The sequence below is a fragment of the Labeo rohita genome, chromosome 21 (assembly GCF_022985175.1).
Source record: "Labeo rohita strain BAU-BD-2019 chromosome 21, IGBB_LRoh.1.0, whole genome shotgun sequence".
Lineage (NCBI taxonomy): Eukaryota > Metazoa > Chordata > Actinopteri > Cypriniformes > Cyprinidae > Labeo > Labeo rohita.
Window position 1 is genome coordinate 26,791,459 of NC_066889.1, and position 17,484 is coordinate 26,808,942.

Consider the following 17,484-nt stretch of genomic DNA (forward strand, 5'->3'; position numbering starts at 1 on the left):
GGCTCACTCCAATTTATATCTCTCCCCTAGCCTTCAAGGTTACATCTCCTAAACAATATAGCTTTCCACACGTAGTAAGAGTTAGACAAATACATTCTGCTACGTCATACTCCCAAGATTCAAATCTTTATATATAGGGCCCTAACACCCTTCTCTTATGTCATTCTTATAGCAGGTTTAAATAAAAGCAGACCCTTACACAATATTCCATAAGCACATAGATGAGTAAAATGGATTTTTCTTCCACAAGTTACACACATATTGTAACCACATTTGTTTCAGGCCTGGGTTTGGAATCATTGTGTTCAGATCTCTCTTCTTTAATCTTTTTAAATGTTAACTGACTTCATGATACTACTTGATGCACTGCTTTATGTACAATCATAGTTTAGTATCATTTTGTTTTTACTTTACCATTTTATATTATTTTTTAAAATTCTTTCCACTGACTGTACTTATTTTTCCAAAAAGTTGTCAAACATTTAAGTGTTGGTTTATGAAAGAAGGTGTCAATAAACCACAGAGCAAAACAAGTCATTTCTCTATAGACATTGTATTTCAATAATTGTGTCCACTAGATGGAGCTGCTATCTTGTATTTCATTCTGAAAGATTCAGTTGCTATTGTCAGTCTTCACTTTCTCTTGCAGGTCACCCACACTCCTCATTGCCAATTCCACTGCTAAATAGCCCAAGCCCAACAGACTTTTGTGTTTTAATGTGATGGTCATGTTTTCATATTGCTGGCCTACCATAAAGATTCAGTTTAATTTGTACGAAACGCTTCTTTATATTTAATTAGAAATCTCTCTCTCCTTCTTGGGGTTGAACAAGAAGTTGTTGTGGTTGAGAGTGTCATCACTGTCTATTCTCTGAGCCGGATCCAAAACCAGCAGTTTATCGATGAAGTCTTTCACATAAGCCTTCAATCTGTCCTTTACTTATGCTTCTGACCTTTAGGAATCTCCATCTTGTGATACAGTTCATACTTCTTATCCACATCGGGCCAAGTGAAACAGCACAGAATACAGACGGTAAAAATATGAAAATATAAAAAATGAACTGGCCTCAAATATAAAACATGGATACAGGATTCATATTTAGGCTTTTCGTAATCATTTTCTGTTAAAATATGCAAATAACATTGATACAAGTTTTCTATTTATGCTTTTTGGATTTCTTGTTAAATCCATCCAAGCTGTAGATGAGTTTGTTTCTACATGAGAACAGATTTGGTGAAATTTAGAATTTTAGCAAATTTAACATCACTTGCTCACCAATGGATCCTCTGCAGTGAATGGGTGCCGTCAGAATGAGAATCCAAACAGCTGATAAAAACATCACACTAAAGTAATCCACACCACTCCAGTCCATCAATTAGTGCCTTGTGAAACAAAGGAAGGAATTCATTTCTGCTAGATGAGTCTGTTTGCCAACCTCTGTATGATTGGTTTTATTATCAAGTAAATCATTGTAATGATGACTGTGTTACTAATAATATTAAAGGTAATGTTAATATATTTTTAGTATAATAGGAGTTAAAAGGGAAAAATAAAAGGGAACTTGAACTGTTTTGATGAGGATGTAGAAGTACATAAAATGTCTTACACTAAATTTACCTTTTTTCCCTACTTAAGATGTGTAATACCCAAAATACTCTGAAACCTGTGTTTAAAATCACATACACTCCAGTCAACGTTGCAGAAAAGGCAGTTTTATTTTACAAAATACAGATCACAGAGACGACCACAGAGAACACCTGACAATAAATAAGCTTGAACAGTCATTTGGGAATGGAAAATGTTTTTTTTTTTTTTTTTTTTTAGTACGTATAATGCTGTATCCATAGGTGACATTATAAACTCCAAGAACACTGTTATCCGGAAATGGCATAAAAAAGTGGCTTATACAAATCATTATAGACTTCAAATGGTGGATGTTTTAAACTGATGGACCACCAGTACTGATTTGTGATCGTCTGAATTGGATGTAAACAGCAGATAAAATAAGAGTCTGACAAACTTCAGAGACACTACCTGTCATTAGTAGTAGATGAGCATATAAAGGCACAAAGGGTAATACAACTGGTAAGTAACCATTATGACACTGTTTTTTGTCTGCTGGAAAGATAATAGAGACTTTGAAACAGCAGGAACAGAACTGGTTAAAGACATCAGCATTGAAAATTAATGTCATTGGTTTGCCAAAAGAGAGAGCGAAGTCTAATTATTGATAGTATTCACACACAAACATTCTGTTTATATTGTTATAACTGTCAATATCATAAACTCACCTCATCTTGAGCTGTCTCAGGTACATCAGAATTAGACTCAGGTTTGACTGGATCATTAGAGAAATAAATATTCACATAGACATTGTGCACCTCCTGTTGCGTTACATCTGAGTTGTTCAACAGAGTAATCATGAATAAATCAGGGCATTGAGAGTTAATGCTAATAAACACTTACAATCTGGTTTTACATAACCCATGCTGTCCTATCTTGTGCGTTTCACTATGTGTCTTGATTCACGGGTTTATGGTTTTTCCAGTTTGTTCTCCATCTCTCCTTGTTTTCTCCAGTTTTGCTGTGGATTCTTTCTTGTGACAATTTTACTATACAATTTATAAAGACAATTTACATTTTAGTCTGGTTTACATGCATAAAATGCAAGATTAAATATGCACTCCTACATTAGATTTTTTTTTTACTTTTAATAGTTGAGTATCTTTACAGTACAAACCTTTAATGAACTATAAGGGCGAAAAATAATAATAATAAACAATAAAATAATCGTTCAATAATCGTGATCGAGGTAAAGTGTTCACTTTTAGGTCATATTATCGTCCAGCCCTAATCAGTTGGCCAACGATGTCGTCCGATGATTCAACCGTGTTTCTTTGAAGAATTTCATGGTCCACACATATGACAGACACACAAAAACAACAATGTCCAAATTCACGCGAAGGTAGAGAAGCAGCCACTGTTGCAGGGTGTTTGTATTAAGTCTAGTTACTGTAAAGCAGTTATATACCTCTTCCTTGGTGTGAAAAAATGTGTCTGGTTGAATCGTCTGTAGTGCGGTTTCTGGCCGCTGGTGGAGCAACAGCTCATTCCAATCCATGACAGAATCACTTTCACTTCACTTGTGTGTCTTTTTATGAAGTCACCAAGTACAAACCGTGAGTTCAAATTTCAAATAACAGGATTTTAGTCAAGATGAGGTTTATAGGTTTATAATTCACTAGGTTATTATCAGCTAAAGAGTTCACAGAAACATAGTTAATTGTAATGTTAAAAATTACAATTGTTATCAAATTAAGCTTTCGTAAGTAAATGATTTCTAAAAGATAAATGACAGATAAAATGCTTTAAACTGTATCTTAATTGCAGTCAACATAGGAAATCTATAAATATCACAAATAAGCTGGGTAGTTATTAAAACTTTTATTGCCATCTTTCACAATCATTTCATGTTTGACACTGAAAGATCTGAAGACAACGGTTCCGACCCAGGGCCTAAAAATAATGCAGTTACAATGAATGTGTGATTTAAAACACTTTAATAACTTAATGAATCATCATTAACAGAAGCTTCATGCATGTTCTGCTCTCTTCTGAACTCTTCCCTCACACAAACGTGTTCTCTCCAATGAAGGTATGAGGGTTGCCAGATATCATGCCAGTGATCAACCCCAAAAATAAGAAACTCAATAATAAGTGACTCACAAACAAACAAACAAACAAACAAACAAACAAACAAAAACAGATTTGGTGTCACATAATGTGAGGCCTCACAAGAGACATTTCCCTTCCTTTTAACAAATGAAAACTGTTTAAAGTGCAATAAATACTGTGAGAAAATTTAAACTGAGAACAGCAGGTCATACCTAACGGTCAGACGCGACAACACAACAGACAAATGACAGACCAATAGCAGACTCATTCAACTCAATAATACACAGTCAACAGAAAACTACAAAAGCAGTAAATAACACATTTGAGGAGGATGAATACAAATGTACAGTATGTTTGTTACAGGAACACAAGTGCAGCTCCAAATGTGCAGCCATGGAGGACACGCTAAATGTGTAAAAGCAAACTCAAGAGTGTTGTCCAGGATGGTAAATGAACCCCTGTCATGTACTGGAGTTTAAGGTCCTGGTGTTTTCTGAAACAGCATTAATATTCATTCACAAATATTAGTCAGTACTAACTGAATATCATGATCATTCAGTATATTATAACCGTATATGTAAACTCACCTCATCCTCGACCTTCTCTGATTCATCAGAATGAGACTCGACTTGATCACAAAAGACTGAGAAATCAGTGAGAAATAAAACATCAGTATATGTAGATGTCCTATAGCAGGTTTAAATCAACTTTATCAGTGAAGAGGTTGGTGTTAAGATAAAGAAAAATACTTTTCTGTAATGAAAGAACCTCATACAATACTCACAATCTGGTTTCAGATGCTCCATGCTGTTGCATCTAACAGCTTTCACTGTGTTTGTGTCTCTTAACCCTTTAGAATTTGGACTTATTTGTTTCTTCTCCATTTTCTTGTTCTTCTGAAGATTAAACTGCACTTTGTTGGGCATTATTTTCCTCTTCACACTTTTTTAACATTTAGGCAACAGTTCTGTCTTTTTGTTGTATATAATCCCAAGTAATATTAGTCATATGCCATTGATGTCAGCCCAACATAATCTTTTCTGAAAAAAATAAAATGGAGATGTTCAAGTGACAGACACTTATGAAACACCTGAGATCTGCAGTACCGTTAAGGTAGGTCACAAAAAATACAGGACCATTAAAAATGGTAAAGATATTCACATCTTGACAAAATGAAGTCACTTTACCCGTATTTGCTGCTTCAAACTAAAAAGCAAAGCTTTAGAGACATGGCTTCATCAACAGACCAGATGCATATATCAACAATGAATCAAACAATGAAATGTGGAGCACATATTTATATTACTATTTAATGAACATTCACAAAAAAAAAAAGTTTAAAAGTGTTTCAAAAACTACCATCACAACACACATTGTTGCACCACACTACATTTCCCATGTTCTACCACACTTAGGCTGCAGCTATATGCAGCTATATATCCGGGGTGTGGTGCAACAGTCTGTGTAATATGAAATGGCAAGGCGACCTCTTATGTCGAGCGGACTGGAGATCAGGACCAGATTCATGACAAACTGAGAACTTATTGCAATTATTTTCATAAATCTGACATATGACATAACAGTGATCTTTTATATGAAGTCTTTAGAGCCATAGGCTATGATATGTTGCTTTTAGATAAATTAGTTAGGCAGAGGTTATTTATATCTAAACATTATCCAAGCACCCAATTTCTAATGTATATTTGATTAACATTGCTAAATATTATTAAACTGGAAATAAATTAAAGATCTTTGATTGTACATACATAAAAGAGATAAAGTAGTAAAGCAAAGAACAACACACAGACACACATAGAAATGAACTGAAAAATGCAGCAAAATTTGCATTTTTTTAAATTTTGAGAATATATGAAATAAAATGAATAAATGGAAAAATACAAAATAGTCTCTCTCTCACACACACACACACTCAGAAATTAACTGGTAAGATTGCAACAGAGCAAATTTTGAGAATATGTGAGATGGGGAGAGCAATTTTCTTGTATTTTAATTTATGATTGCAATCATAATGCAACCTGATATTTATCTAACCAAAAATATCTAAACCTTGACAAAAAGTAGTCTTTTAGAATGTCTAAATGTACGTCTAAAAGCAAAACCTAATAAAATCTGTAAAAAAAAAAAAAAAAAAAAAAAAAAAAAAACAATGGTAATCCAAAAGCCTCTGTATATATGTATAGTATGTATATAGGGAGATATACAGGAGCTTACATGACATTACACAAGTTTTTATTTTTTTAATGACACCAAATGGCACAATTCTCACTTCATAAAACATGGATTTTAAAAGTGTTCGCTCTGTTTGAATGTGAAATGTTGCATTTATTGAAAAATTATTTTTAAAAAAAAATTATATAAATAAATATATATTAATTCTAAAAAAAATTCTAAATAATAATCAAAAAATATTATTGAAAAAAAATACTTTACAACGATTTTCCTAAAGAAAAGAAAAAGTTACATTTTGACCGCGAAGGAGCCACGTGTGACTCTTAAACGAAGCGCACAATAATACTTATTGACAACGTTTAATCCAGGTGCGAAAAAAAATTTATATCTAGCGCACGGAGAAATTTGCAAATACACTGCACTCACACTTTGAGAGAACAGTTCATAGCGTGAGCGCCCACTTACGATAGCAAAAGGAAGCGCGTCCTGGCAGAGAGACTCTCGCATATATCAACCCATGTTCGCGCTACAGTAATACGCTCTCGGCATTTGTCATATGAGAGATTCAGTGCAGTTTAATCAGTTTCTTTGGTTGTGACGAGTTTCCCCAAATGCAGAACCCATGAGCTTGATTAAAATCTTGTGTTTTTTGTCCGTTCCTGGATTTTTTTTTTTTTGTTGTTGTTTTTCCAGACTTACATGATGTTTTAAAGTATATGGCTATGGGTAATATTCCAATGTAAATAAAAGACTAGCTCCATATGCATCAGAGAAGACTTGATTAAAGCCCCGAATATCCACTGACCATATATATGTGCTCTCCATCTCAAATATCGTTAACTTTTGACAGTGTAATTCATACCACGTTGTGCACTACATTAATGTAATCTAAACATCAAAAAACCGTTCAGAATCTTCATATCCACTGAAAATATCAAATTTATAATATTAAACATTAAGCTTAAAATATTAATTAGAAATGTACTCACCGTCTGTGAAACGTCTTCGCTCAATAGCCTAGTTTACCCCAGAAAACATGGGAGAACGAAAAGGAGTGTCTGAGAAAATAAGAGAGTTGTTGAACGGGGATCGTTTCATTGGTTCGAAGGTTCTATAAAACAAGCCATCAGAACAGTTTCATGCAAATGAGTGGTTACTGAAATGCAGCGTAATCGCTGTATCTACCGTTCCTCCTCCCGAAGGAAAGGTTTGGCTTAGGTTAGGCCTTTGTGGCAAATCATTCGTTGTTTTCGACCACGGGGAGGGATTAAGCAAAATAACACGCTTTGTTAGACACTTATTGTTGTGGGCTTTTGGTTGTGGTGTAAACTAGACGATTAGGCGAAGACGTTTCACAGACGGTGAGTAGATTTCTAATTAATATTTTAAACTTAATGCTTAATATTACAAATGTGATATTTTCAGTGGATATGAAGATTCTGAACTGTTTTTTTTTATGTTTAGATTAAATGAATGTTGTGCAAAACGTGGTATGAATTACACTGTCAAAAGTTAACGATATTTGAGATGGAGAGCACATATATATGGTCAGTGGATATTTGGGGTTTTAATCAAGTCTTCTCTGCTACATATAGAGATAGCCTTTTATTTACATTGGAATATTACACTTAGCCATATACTTTAAAATCTGGAGAAACAACTAAAAAAAATCCACATGACTGTAACAAGATCCAGGAATGGACAAAAAACACGAAGATTTTAATCTTATGGGTTCTGCATTCAGGGAAACTCTTCACAACCAAAGAAGCTGATTAAACTGCAGTGAATCTCTCATATTATTTGTATCTCCACTATCTTGGCTGTGATAACAACCCTAACCCCAAATAACAGTTGAACAAATGAACAGCTCCTAAAAGAAACATTTTGAAGAACAAAAATCTAAACAATCTTTTTCCTTTAATTTATTCTGTTATGTTCATTTGTACATCTCTAAAGCTTTGCTCTTTAGTTTGAAGCAGCAAATACGGGTAGAGTGACTTCATTTTGTCAAGATGTGAATATCTTTACCATTTTAATGGTCCTGTATTTTTTGTGACCTACCTTAACGGTACTGCAGATCTCAGGTGTTTCATAAGTGTCTGTCACTTGAACATCTCCATTTAATTTTTTTCAGAAAAGATTATGTTGGGCTGACATCAATGGCATATGACTAATATTACTTGGGATTATATACAACAAAAACTGAACTGAACTGACAGAACTGTTGCCTAAATGTTAGCTTTCATGTAATGTTACTTTAAAACAGACAGAAAAGAGTGAACAGGAAAATAATGGCCAACAAAGTGCAGTTTAATCTTCAGAAGAACAAGAAAATGAAGAAGAAACAAATAAAGCTAAATTCTAAAAGGTTAAGAAACACAAACACAGTGAAAGCTGTTAGATGCAACAGCATGGAGCATCTGAAACCGGACTGTATGAGATTCTCTCATTACAGAAAAGTGTCTTTCCTTTATCATAACACCAACCTCTTCACTGATAAAGTTGATTTAAACCTGCTATAGGACATCTACATATACTGATGTTTTATTTCTCACTAATTTCTCAGTATTTTGTGATCAAAGTCGAGTCTCATTCTGATGAATCAGAGAAGGTCGAGGATGAGGTGAGTTTACATATACGGTTATAATATACTGAATGGTCTTGATATTCAGTTAGTACTGGCTAATATTTGTGAATGAATATTGATGCTGTTGTAGAAACACCAGGACCTTAAACTCCAGTACATGACATACATTCACCATCCTGGACAACACTCTTGAGTTTGCTTTTACACATTTAGCGTGTCCTCCATGGCTGCACATTTGGAGCTGCGCTTGTGTTCCTGTAGCAAACATACTGTACATTTGTATTCATCCTCCTCAAATGTGTTATTTACTGCTTTTTTGGTTTTCTGTTGCCTGTATATTATTGAGTTGAGTGAGTCTGCTATTGTTCTGTCATTTGTCTGTTGTGTTGTTGTGTCTGACCGTTAGGTATGACATGCTGTTTTCTCTGTATTTATTGCACCTTAAACAGTTTCCGTTTGTTAAGAGGTAAAAATGTCTCTTGTGAGGCCTCACATTATGTGACACCAAATCATTTTTTTGTGGGTCACTAATCATTGAGTTTCTTATTTTTGGGGTTGATCACTGGCATGATATCTGGGAACCCTCGTACCTTCAATGAACAGAACACGTTTGTGTAAGGAAAGAGTTCAGAAGAGAGCAGAACATGCATAAAGCTTCTGTTAATGATGATTCATTAAGTTATTAAAGTGTTTTAATTACACATTCATTGTAACTGCATTATTTTCAGGCCCTCGGTTGGGAACGGTTGACTTCAGATCTCTCTCTTTTTTTTAACTGTTGTTTAACTGATTCTGTTGAAATGCACTATCATGTTTTAGTAACACTTTTTTTGTTTTAACATTATTTTAAAGTATAGTTGATATTTTTACTGACTGAACTTTATTTTCCTAAATTGAGTCAAATGCTTGTGAAAGGGGGCAATAAAACTTTTAATAACTACCCAGCTTATTTGTGATATTTACAGATTTCTTATGTAGCCTGCAATTAAGAGACCGATCAAAGCATTTTATCTGTCATTTATCTTTTAGAAATCATTTACTTCTGAAAGCCTAATTTGACTTCATAAAAAAGACACACAAGTGAAGTGAAAGCGATTCTGTCATGGATTGGAATGAGCTCTTGCTCCACCAGTGGCCAGAAACCGCACTACAGACGATTCAACCAGCTACAATTTTCTTTTTTTTTTCTTTTTGTTTTTTAAAGAGGTGTGCAAGCATACCCAAATATACCGGCTGCATCCTGAAGAACGGGGCGGGGCTGCATTTGGTGGAGGGGCTACATGCATCACTCCACCCAGGCTACATTAAAATTCAAGCATTTTCAAGGAATTCAAGCACCCATACGAACCCTGATTAAAGTGTGGTAGTAAATGGCAGTATGTATATAAGAAATATATAAGAAACACTCACCATCTGTCAGATGCGTTCGCTTTGTCAGAGCAAGAGGCATAATCATAATTTATTTCTGTTTCACGTGATTTCGATACAGACCCTTCAGTACACATTAAAGTGTGGTAGTAAATAGCAATACGAATATCAATATGATGTAAAAAAATAATGTAGAATATTCTTCATATTACTTCTACAACAGGGTACTTAAAATGTAACCGAATTCGTTTAAATGCAAGATCTGGCGTCTAAACAGCCAAACACTCAAAACGACAGTGTAATTAATATCACACCAAGCTTTTAGAAGCCTAATTCAAATAATGTATTTTTCTCCACAATTACCCCCAGAAATCACAAAACAAGGGTGGGAAATGTGAAAGGTTTTATTAGTGTATTATACTTACAAGTAACTTATACACCAATATCCCAACCCAACACAAACACATGATCTTACAAATAAAAACATCTTTAAAAAAACTAAATTAACAATAAAATCTGAAAAGATGACCAGGTGTTTAAATAATGGTTAATGGCTCTCCCAGACTAACTTAATATATTTTCAAGTATTTTCAAAAGGAAAAACAGACTTGTATTCACTACACTGAATCTGTGCTTGAAAACATGAAGTCCACTTCTTTTTCTCTCCCACAATACACTGGGAGCACAAACTCATGCTGTTTCTGGATCAGCTCAGTATGGATTCAGTAATTCATATCAACTGGGCTCATCAGTAGGGCTCATTTGTAATTTAGATAAAGCTTCTGTGAGAGCAAACACTAAACAACAAGAACTGTATTTCCAACACAACAATGATGTAGCAATAACTCAAAATATACTTGGAAATGTTTTACATTTTGTAATCAGGTGAGAACAGTAAATGTTCCTCCTATTCAATCAGAAGTCTCTCTCTCCTTCTTGGCCAATCACAGCTGGCCCAATTAATCAAAACACCCTGTCAAACTCTGGTTGGCTGGTGGTGGCTGGGTTTCTGTTCTGATTAGCTGGCTGCTGGGGCATGTGGCCTCTCCTGCGTGGCGGCGCCAGGTACTCAAACATGGAGGTGTTGTGTGTTGAGAGCATGTTTTTGAGGTCAGAGGGCATGGGGTCGGACCAGAAGAAGTCGTGGTTGAGAGCGTCGTCACTGTCTATTCTCTGAGCCGGATCCAGAACCAACAGTTTGTCAATAAGGTCCAGAGCGTACGGGTCTTTCACATAAGCCTTCAGTCTGTCCTTCACCTTACGCTTCTGACCTTTAGGAAGCTCCATCTTCTGATACAGCTCATACTTCTTATCCACTCCAGGCCAAACCTGAAAAAACACAGAATACAAATGGTAAAAATATGAAAATAAATACATTAATTGGATTCAAGTTTCATATTTATGACTTCTGCACAAATTTTTGTTAAATATATGCTAATAAATATTTAAATAAGTTTCACATTTATGCTTTTTGTACTGATTTTGTGAAATATGCAAAAAAAAGATTTGTACAAATTTGAAATAGATTGAAGTTTCATATGTATGCTTTTTGACCTAATTTTTTGCTAAAGATAGGATAATAAATCTTTAACATCAATTCAAGTCTCATATTTTATGCTTTTTGTACTGTTGTACTTTTTTTTAAAATATGCTATAAATAGGGGGAAAATGAACATGGATTCAAGTTGCATGCTTTGTGTACTCATTTTGTTAAATAAGCACATAAATAAAAAATGACTAACCAATTCATATTTATGCTGTTTGTACGTATGCTAAATGCATGAAATAAATACAAATAAATAAGAAATAAGTAAACAAAAATAAATATGAAACTTGAACTCATAATAAATACTAATTGGCATATATTTAACAAAAAATAAATACAAAAGTATAGATCTTATTTCTATTGTGAAGCATGCAAATTAATAAATTTTTTACATGGACTCAAGTTTCATATTTATAAATTTATTTTATATATATTATATATTTATTTATTTATATATTATATATATATATATATATATATTTATATTTATATTTAATTATTATTATAATATATAATTAATATATATATTTTTTTGTACTGATTTTGTAAAGTATGCAAAAACAAAAAAAAAAATCAACATGGATTCAAGTTTCATATTTATGACTTCTGTACTAATTTTTGTTAAATATCTGCTAGTAAATATTTTGCGTAAATTTTCATATTTATGCTTTTTGTACTGATTTTCTGAAATATGCAGATAAATACATTTTTAAACATTTAAATTGGATTCATGTTTCATATTTATGCTTTTTAACCTAATTTTTGTCAAAGGTAGGCTAATAAATATTTAACATCAAGTCTCATATTTTTATACTTTTTGTACAGATTTTTTTTAAACATGCAAATGTTTTTTTTTTAATGAACATGGATTCAAGTTAAATAGTCAAGCTTCTGAGTAGTTAAATACAAGAATATAAATATAAATTAACAATTAAAAAAACTAACAATTTTATGTTTCATGTTTATTTATTTATGCTTTTTGTACTTATGTTCAATATATGCAAATAAAATTTAAAACTAGTATGGTTTAAGTTCTATATTTAAGCTTCTGTATTCATTTTTTTGTTAAATATATGCAAATAAATATTTAGCATGAATTCATGTTTCATATTCATGCTTTTTTGTACTCATTTGGTGAAATATGCAAATAGATACATTTTAAAAAACTAACATGGACTTAGGTTGTCATATTTATGTGAAAAAAAAAATACTAGCATGTGTGTGTATAATGATCAAATTTTAAGCCCTTCTTCAGACATTTTTGTAAAAACCAGAAGTAAAGATGTCTAAAGTGTGGTTCAGTGTGTGTTACCTCAGGAGTAATAGAGCCACACAGCTGACTAATGAGGGTAAGTTGATGTTGTTCTGTGTTGCCCTGCATGATGGGGCTTCTGGTCCACATCTCTGCCATGATACACCCTCCACCCCACAGATCTATGGGAGGCCCGTAGTCTCTCTCACCTAACAGAAAACAAATACTCACAGTGAAAAAAAAATAATTATATCTCACAACATATATTTCAGTGGGGTTTCACTTACCCAGCAGCAGTTCAGGCGGTCGGTACCACAGTGTGACGACCCGATTTGTGTAGCGATTTCCCTGACTGTTCTTAGCCAAACTAAATGCTCTGGCCAATCCAAAATCAGCCAGCTTCAGAACACCATCTCTGGTGATCAAAACATTGGCTGCTTTCATGTCTCTGTGGAGGATCTGACACAAACACAGAAAATACTTCAGTCTAAGGCTGTTTCTTAGTCACATTTTACAATAGATAATCTTTAAATGTTACCACGCAAACTGCAAGCCATCACATTGTCTTACCTTGTTTCTGTGTATGTAGTAAAGTCCATTCAGCAGCATCTGCATCACCTTCTTAATCTCAGCCAGAGTGAATTTAACATTAGCGTTGCTCAGCAGTCCAGCGAGATCGTGCTCACAGAAATCAAACACCAGGTAGATGCTGCCTTTATAACGATTAAACTGTGTGGCTTGAGAGAAAGAGATGAGAAAAATAAACAGTTAGAATAATCCATAATCCTGTGACCAAAAACAAGACCATGTAATTTAACACACTGTCTATTATTTGACATAGGGTCAGAAACAAAAACTCCAGTCATAGTTAAAGGGGTCCAACACTTTTTGACTCATGAATTTGCATGATTACTGCATGAAGGGCCATTTATATGTTTACATATGTGCATTTTATTCTCATCTTATTTTTCTAAGTTTTGTCTATTTATATATATTTGCATGTGTATTTTATTTTCATCTTATTTTTATTGTCTGTACGTTGTTGCTGTCTCTGTGTACTCAAAGTTAATGACACAAAAACAAATTCCTTGTATGCACAAGCATACTTGGCAATAAAGCACTTTCTGATTCTGATTTCTGATTCACACCAAAGATGATAACTATAATGATTACTATATCTATAAAGTTCACACAGCAGGAATTCATAGGAATTTGTAGATTAGCACATTATTCTTATTATCGATTTTTCTTTTATCATTAAGATATTAAGTAAAGATCATGTTTTATGAAGATATTTTATACATTTCCTATCATAAATGTTTTAAAAATATTTTTTTTTATTAGTAATATGCATTGCTAAGAACTTCATTTGGAAAACTTTAAAGGTGAATTTCTCAATATTTTTGATTTTTTCGCACCCTCAGATTCCAGATTTTCCAATGAAAAGCTTATTTTTTTCAAAATCTTAATTTAAAAAAAATTTACCCTTATGACTAGTTTTGTGGTCCAGGGTCACATTTATGACAGCAGATAGACCATGAAAAGACTTTAAAAACATACTGTACAGATCTTCACCTTTTGTCCTGCAGATCTCAATGAGGTTCACCACATTCTCATGTTTGAGCAGCTGTAAGATCTTGATTTCCCTCAGAGCTGTGATGGGAAACTGAGAAGAAGAGCGCAAACACACTTAAGTGTGTGACGTCTGCATTTTTAATCAAGAATACAATAATTCTGTAACTTGATTTCAATGCAGGACAGAGCTGCATGTTCTCACCCCTTCTTTCTCATTCTCCATAAGTACTTTTTAAAGCCACCTTCTTCCCCGTCTGTCTGTGTTTAGCCTTGAACACCTCCCTACAGTCAGAAAACACATCAGTGAATCACTAAACCTCATGAGTAATCCAAACAGCAATCACACTGGTTACTTCTAAACCAAAATATAGCATGAGGGTAAAGGAACAGTTCATTCCAAATGACAATTTTCTTAAAGTTCACCCATCCTCAGGCTATCCAAGATGTAGATGTGTTTGCATTACATCACTTAGTCTCCAATGGATCCTCTGCAGTGAATGGGTGCCGTCAGAATGAGAGTCCAAACAGCTGATTAAAACATCACAATAATCCACAAGTAATCCACACCACTCCAATCCATCAATTAACATCTTGTGAAGAGAAACGCTTAGTGCATTTTAACTTTAAACCATGACATCAGGCCAAAATGCAAGTCAATAATGTATAGTAACACTTCCTCCAGTGGAAAAAGTTCATCTCCTATTCTCCTCTCACATTAAAATCCATCCACATATTTGTTTAGAACTGTTTTTCACTTGCTATTGGTACTTAAAGCTTTGCATATTTCTCTCCTCATTAAGATCTGATGACTTTATCACCAGTGTTGGGCATGTACCTTTAATTAGTTATAATTACTAGTTACTTCTCACAAATAGTAACTGAGTTAGTAACTGAGATACATCATCATAAAAGTAACTAATCACCAGGCAAAGTAACTATTGCATTATTTTAAAAAAAAATCTAATTTAATATAACTATAAAATAAATATAAAACATTGTACACTAATCTACACTATTTTAATGATGTTGTGGGCAGTGTTGGGAATGTTACTTTGACAAGTAATTATAGTTATAGTTACTAGTTACTTCTCACAAATAGCAACTGAGTTAGTAACAGAGTTACATCATGATAAAAGTAACTAATTACCAGGGAAAGTAACTATTGTGAAAAAAAAAAAAAAAATTAAATATATTAAATAACTTGGATGACCCCAATATTAAATATGTTAAATGAATGAAATTTTAATGAAATTAATTACATTTTTAGTTTACTCACCAGACTAATATTAAATATCTGATATAATATTATAATTATAACTAGCATTCAACTTTAGCCATTAGAACTTTAGTAATTAGAATAAGCATGTATGAATGCATGTTTATCATGTTGACTGAACTTAGGACTGGTGGTGATATTGTTTGTAATTTCTATGAACGTCTTGTTACTACCACAAATTCTACTATTAATAACAATATTAAACACACTAAGGTTTAATGAGCTGCTGGGTTCATGAATATTAATCACGTTGTCTGTGTTCGTTCTAACTGACTTGCTGTAATCAAAACAGGGACGATAATAGGTGAGCGCCAGCCAATGAGATTGCTGTTTGCACATTAGTTCCGCCTACTACCGGAGAAACAGCAGTTCTTAAAAGCTAAAGTATTCCAAAGGAGCTCCGTTGTTTTGAGAGGAAAATACAACAAAGAATATTTACATGTAGCGCGTCAATTCTGCATGGTATAAGACTCTGTCGCTCTGTATCTTTCTTTGGGTGTGTGAGACAAAGTGACGGCTAGTCGTGTGCCTTCACACTAGAGTTTACAGCTCGTCAAATACAGGTACGCTGCGCATCCATTCAGATTAACTGAAAAATAAAATTATAATAATATTATAATAAATGATAGTAACGCCGTATTTTATCGGCAGTAATGGTAACGGCGTTGTAACGTAGGAAACAGTAATTTGTTTGATTACTCGTTATTGAAAAAATAACGCCGTTATTCCCATCACTGGAGAAAGCAAATTTATGGATAGTGCGCTTTTTAACCTTTTTGTACTTGCTTTTTCATGAACAGTTTGAAGTTAAAAACATCTTAATGAAAGATTTGTTTCTTACAAACATGCAGCTTTTTGCTTCACATAACATTAACTGATGGACTGGAATGGTGTGGATTACTTGTGATGTTTTTATCAGCTGTTCAGACTCTCATTCTGACGGCACCCATTCACTCCAGAGGATCATTTGGCGAGCGAGTGATGTAATGCTACATTCTTCAAATCTGCTCTGATGAAGAAACAAACTCATCTACATCCTAAATGCCGTGAGGGTGAGTAAATAAATTTTTTGACTATTCCTATTATAGTCAAACTATTCCTGACATTATATCAGCCATTGTTTTCCTCATAGTGAATCACAATAGTAATAGGCATTACCATTTAGGGTGTATTTTCTCATACAAGCATCAAAAACTCACCCGAAGGTGCCTTGGCCGATCTTCGCCAGCTTCTCATATTTGGAGAACTCATCACAGAAGGGAAACTCGACCCCATCATAGTATTTAGACATGATGGCGGTCTCTCTGTCCGGCCTAAACACAAACAACACACATATTTGTTTTAAAAACACGATGAAACGCTCTCTTTACCTCCTGACGTCCTTACATTGAGCTAACTACAACTACAAAACTCGTTCAAACGTATTTTGGGACATTTATGTTCTAAATAAGACAATATTTAGCCTTTGATAAGGCTGTTTTGGTTGTGTGAGTGATTTCGTGTTCTTCATTCGGCCCCCACAAAGACAAAATCCAAACCCCCACGCACAAATATCAGCTTTACGTCGTTGTTTAAAAGACTAACTACATTTAAACAGTACATATGTGTGCTTGACATATTAAAGATGAACAAAATCGAGTTTTTAATACTTTAAATGGCCGATAAGAGATAGAATATTATTAAAATATTCGTACTTATCCCCACCGCCGGAGCTTCCGGTTTTGTCGCGTTGCATCCTTGCTGTTCCTCTGCGGTCCGCACGACGGATTCAACCGCGTGAAGAAAAACTCTACCGCCACCTGCCGCCTGGAAGATCCGCGGTTATTACATAAAGCTAAAATACGCTAAAGATAGCCTTTTAACTAATTTATGTAATTTTACTTATTTATTTTTGGTAAATCGAAATTTAATGTGATACAACGTTATATGTAGCAAAAAATAAGTAAACAAAAATTAAATACAAAATTGTGTTATATTACATTATTGTATTACATTATAAAAATAATATTATATA

The 17,484-nt window shown here is 33.7% G+C and overlaps 1 protein-coding gene and 1 long non-coding RNA gene across 2 annotated transcripts; both read right to left on the minus strand.

Annotated features, from left to right (window-relative positions):
* Nucleotides 1-3,444: 3,444 nt before the first annotated feature.
* LOC127152839 (uncharacterized) lies at nt 3,445-6,919 on the minus strand. Its single transcript, XR_007825139.1, has 4 exons — nt 6,856-6,919; nt 4,461-4,716; nt 4,264-4,319; nt 3,445-4,169 (listed from the first exon to the last, which is right to left on the minus strand). It is a non-coding gene; the product is annotated as an uncharacterized LOC127152839 (long non-coding RNA).
* A 3,293-nt stretch (nt 6,920-10,212) lies between these two features.
* Nucleotides 10,213-17,263, minus strand: cdk9 (cyclin-dependent kinase 9 (CDC2-related kinase)). Its single transcript, XM_051094040.1, is given in 9 exon segments — nt 10,213-11,150; nt 12,680-12,828; nt 12,907-13,078; nt 13,190-13,356; nt 14,195-14,285; nt 14,397-14,427; nt 14,429-14,476; nt 16,670-16,783; nt 17,165-17,263. Coding segments are annotated over 9 exon segments (1,179 nt in total). The 5' UTR covers nt 17,206-17,263; the 3' UTR covers nt 10,213-10,784.
* Between the last annotated feature and the right edge of the window lie 221 nt (nt 17,264-17,484).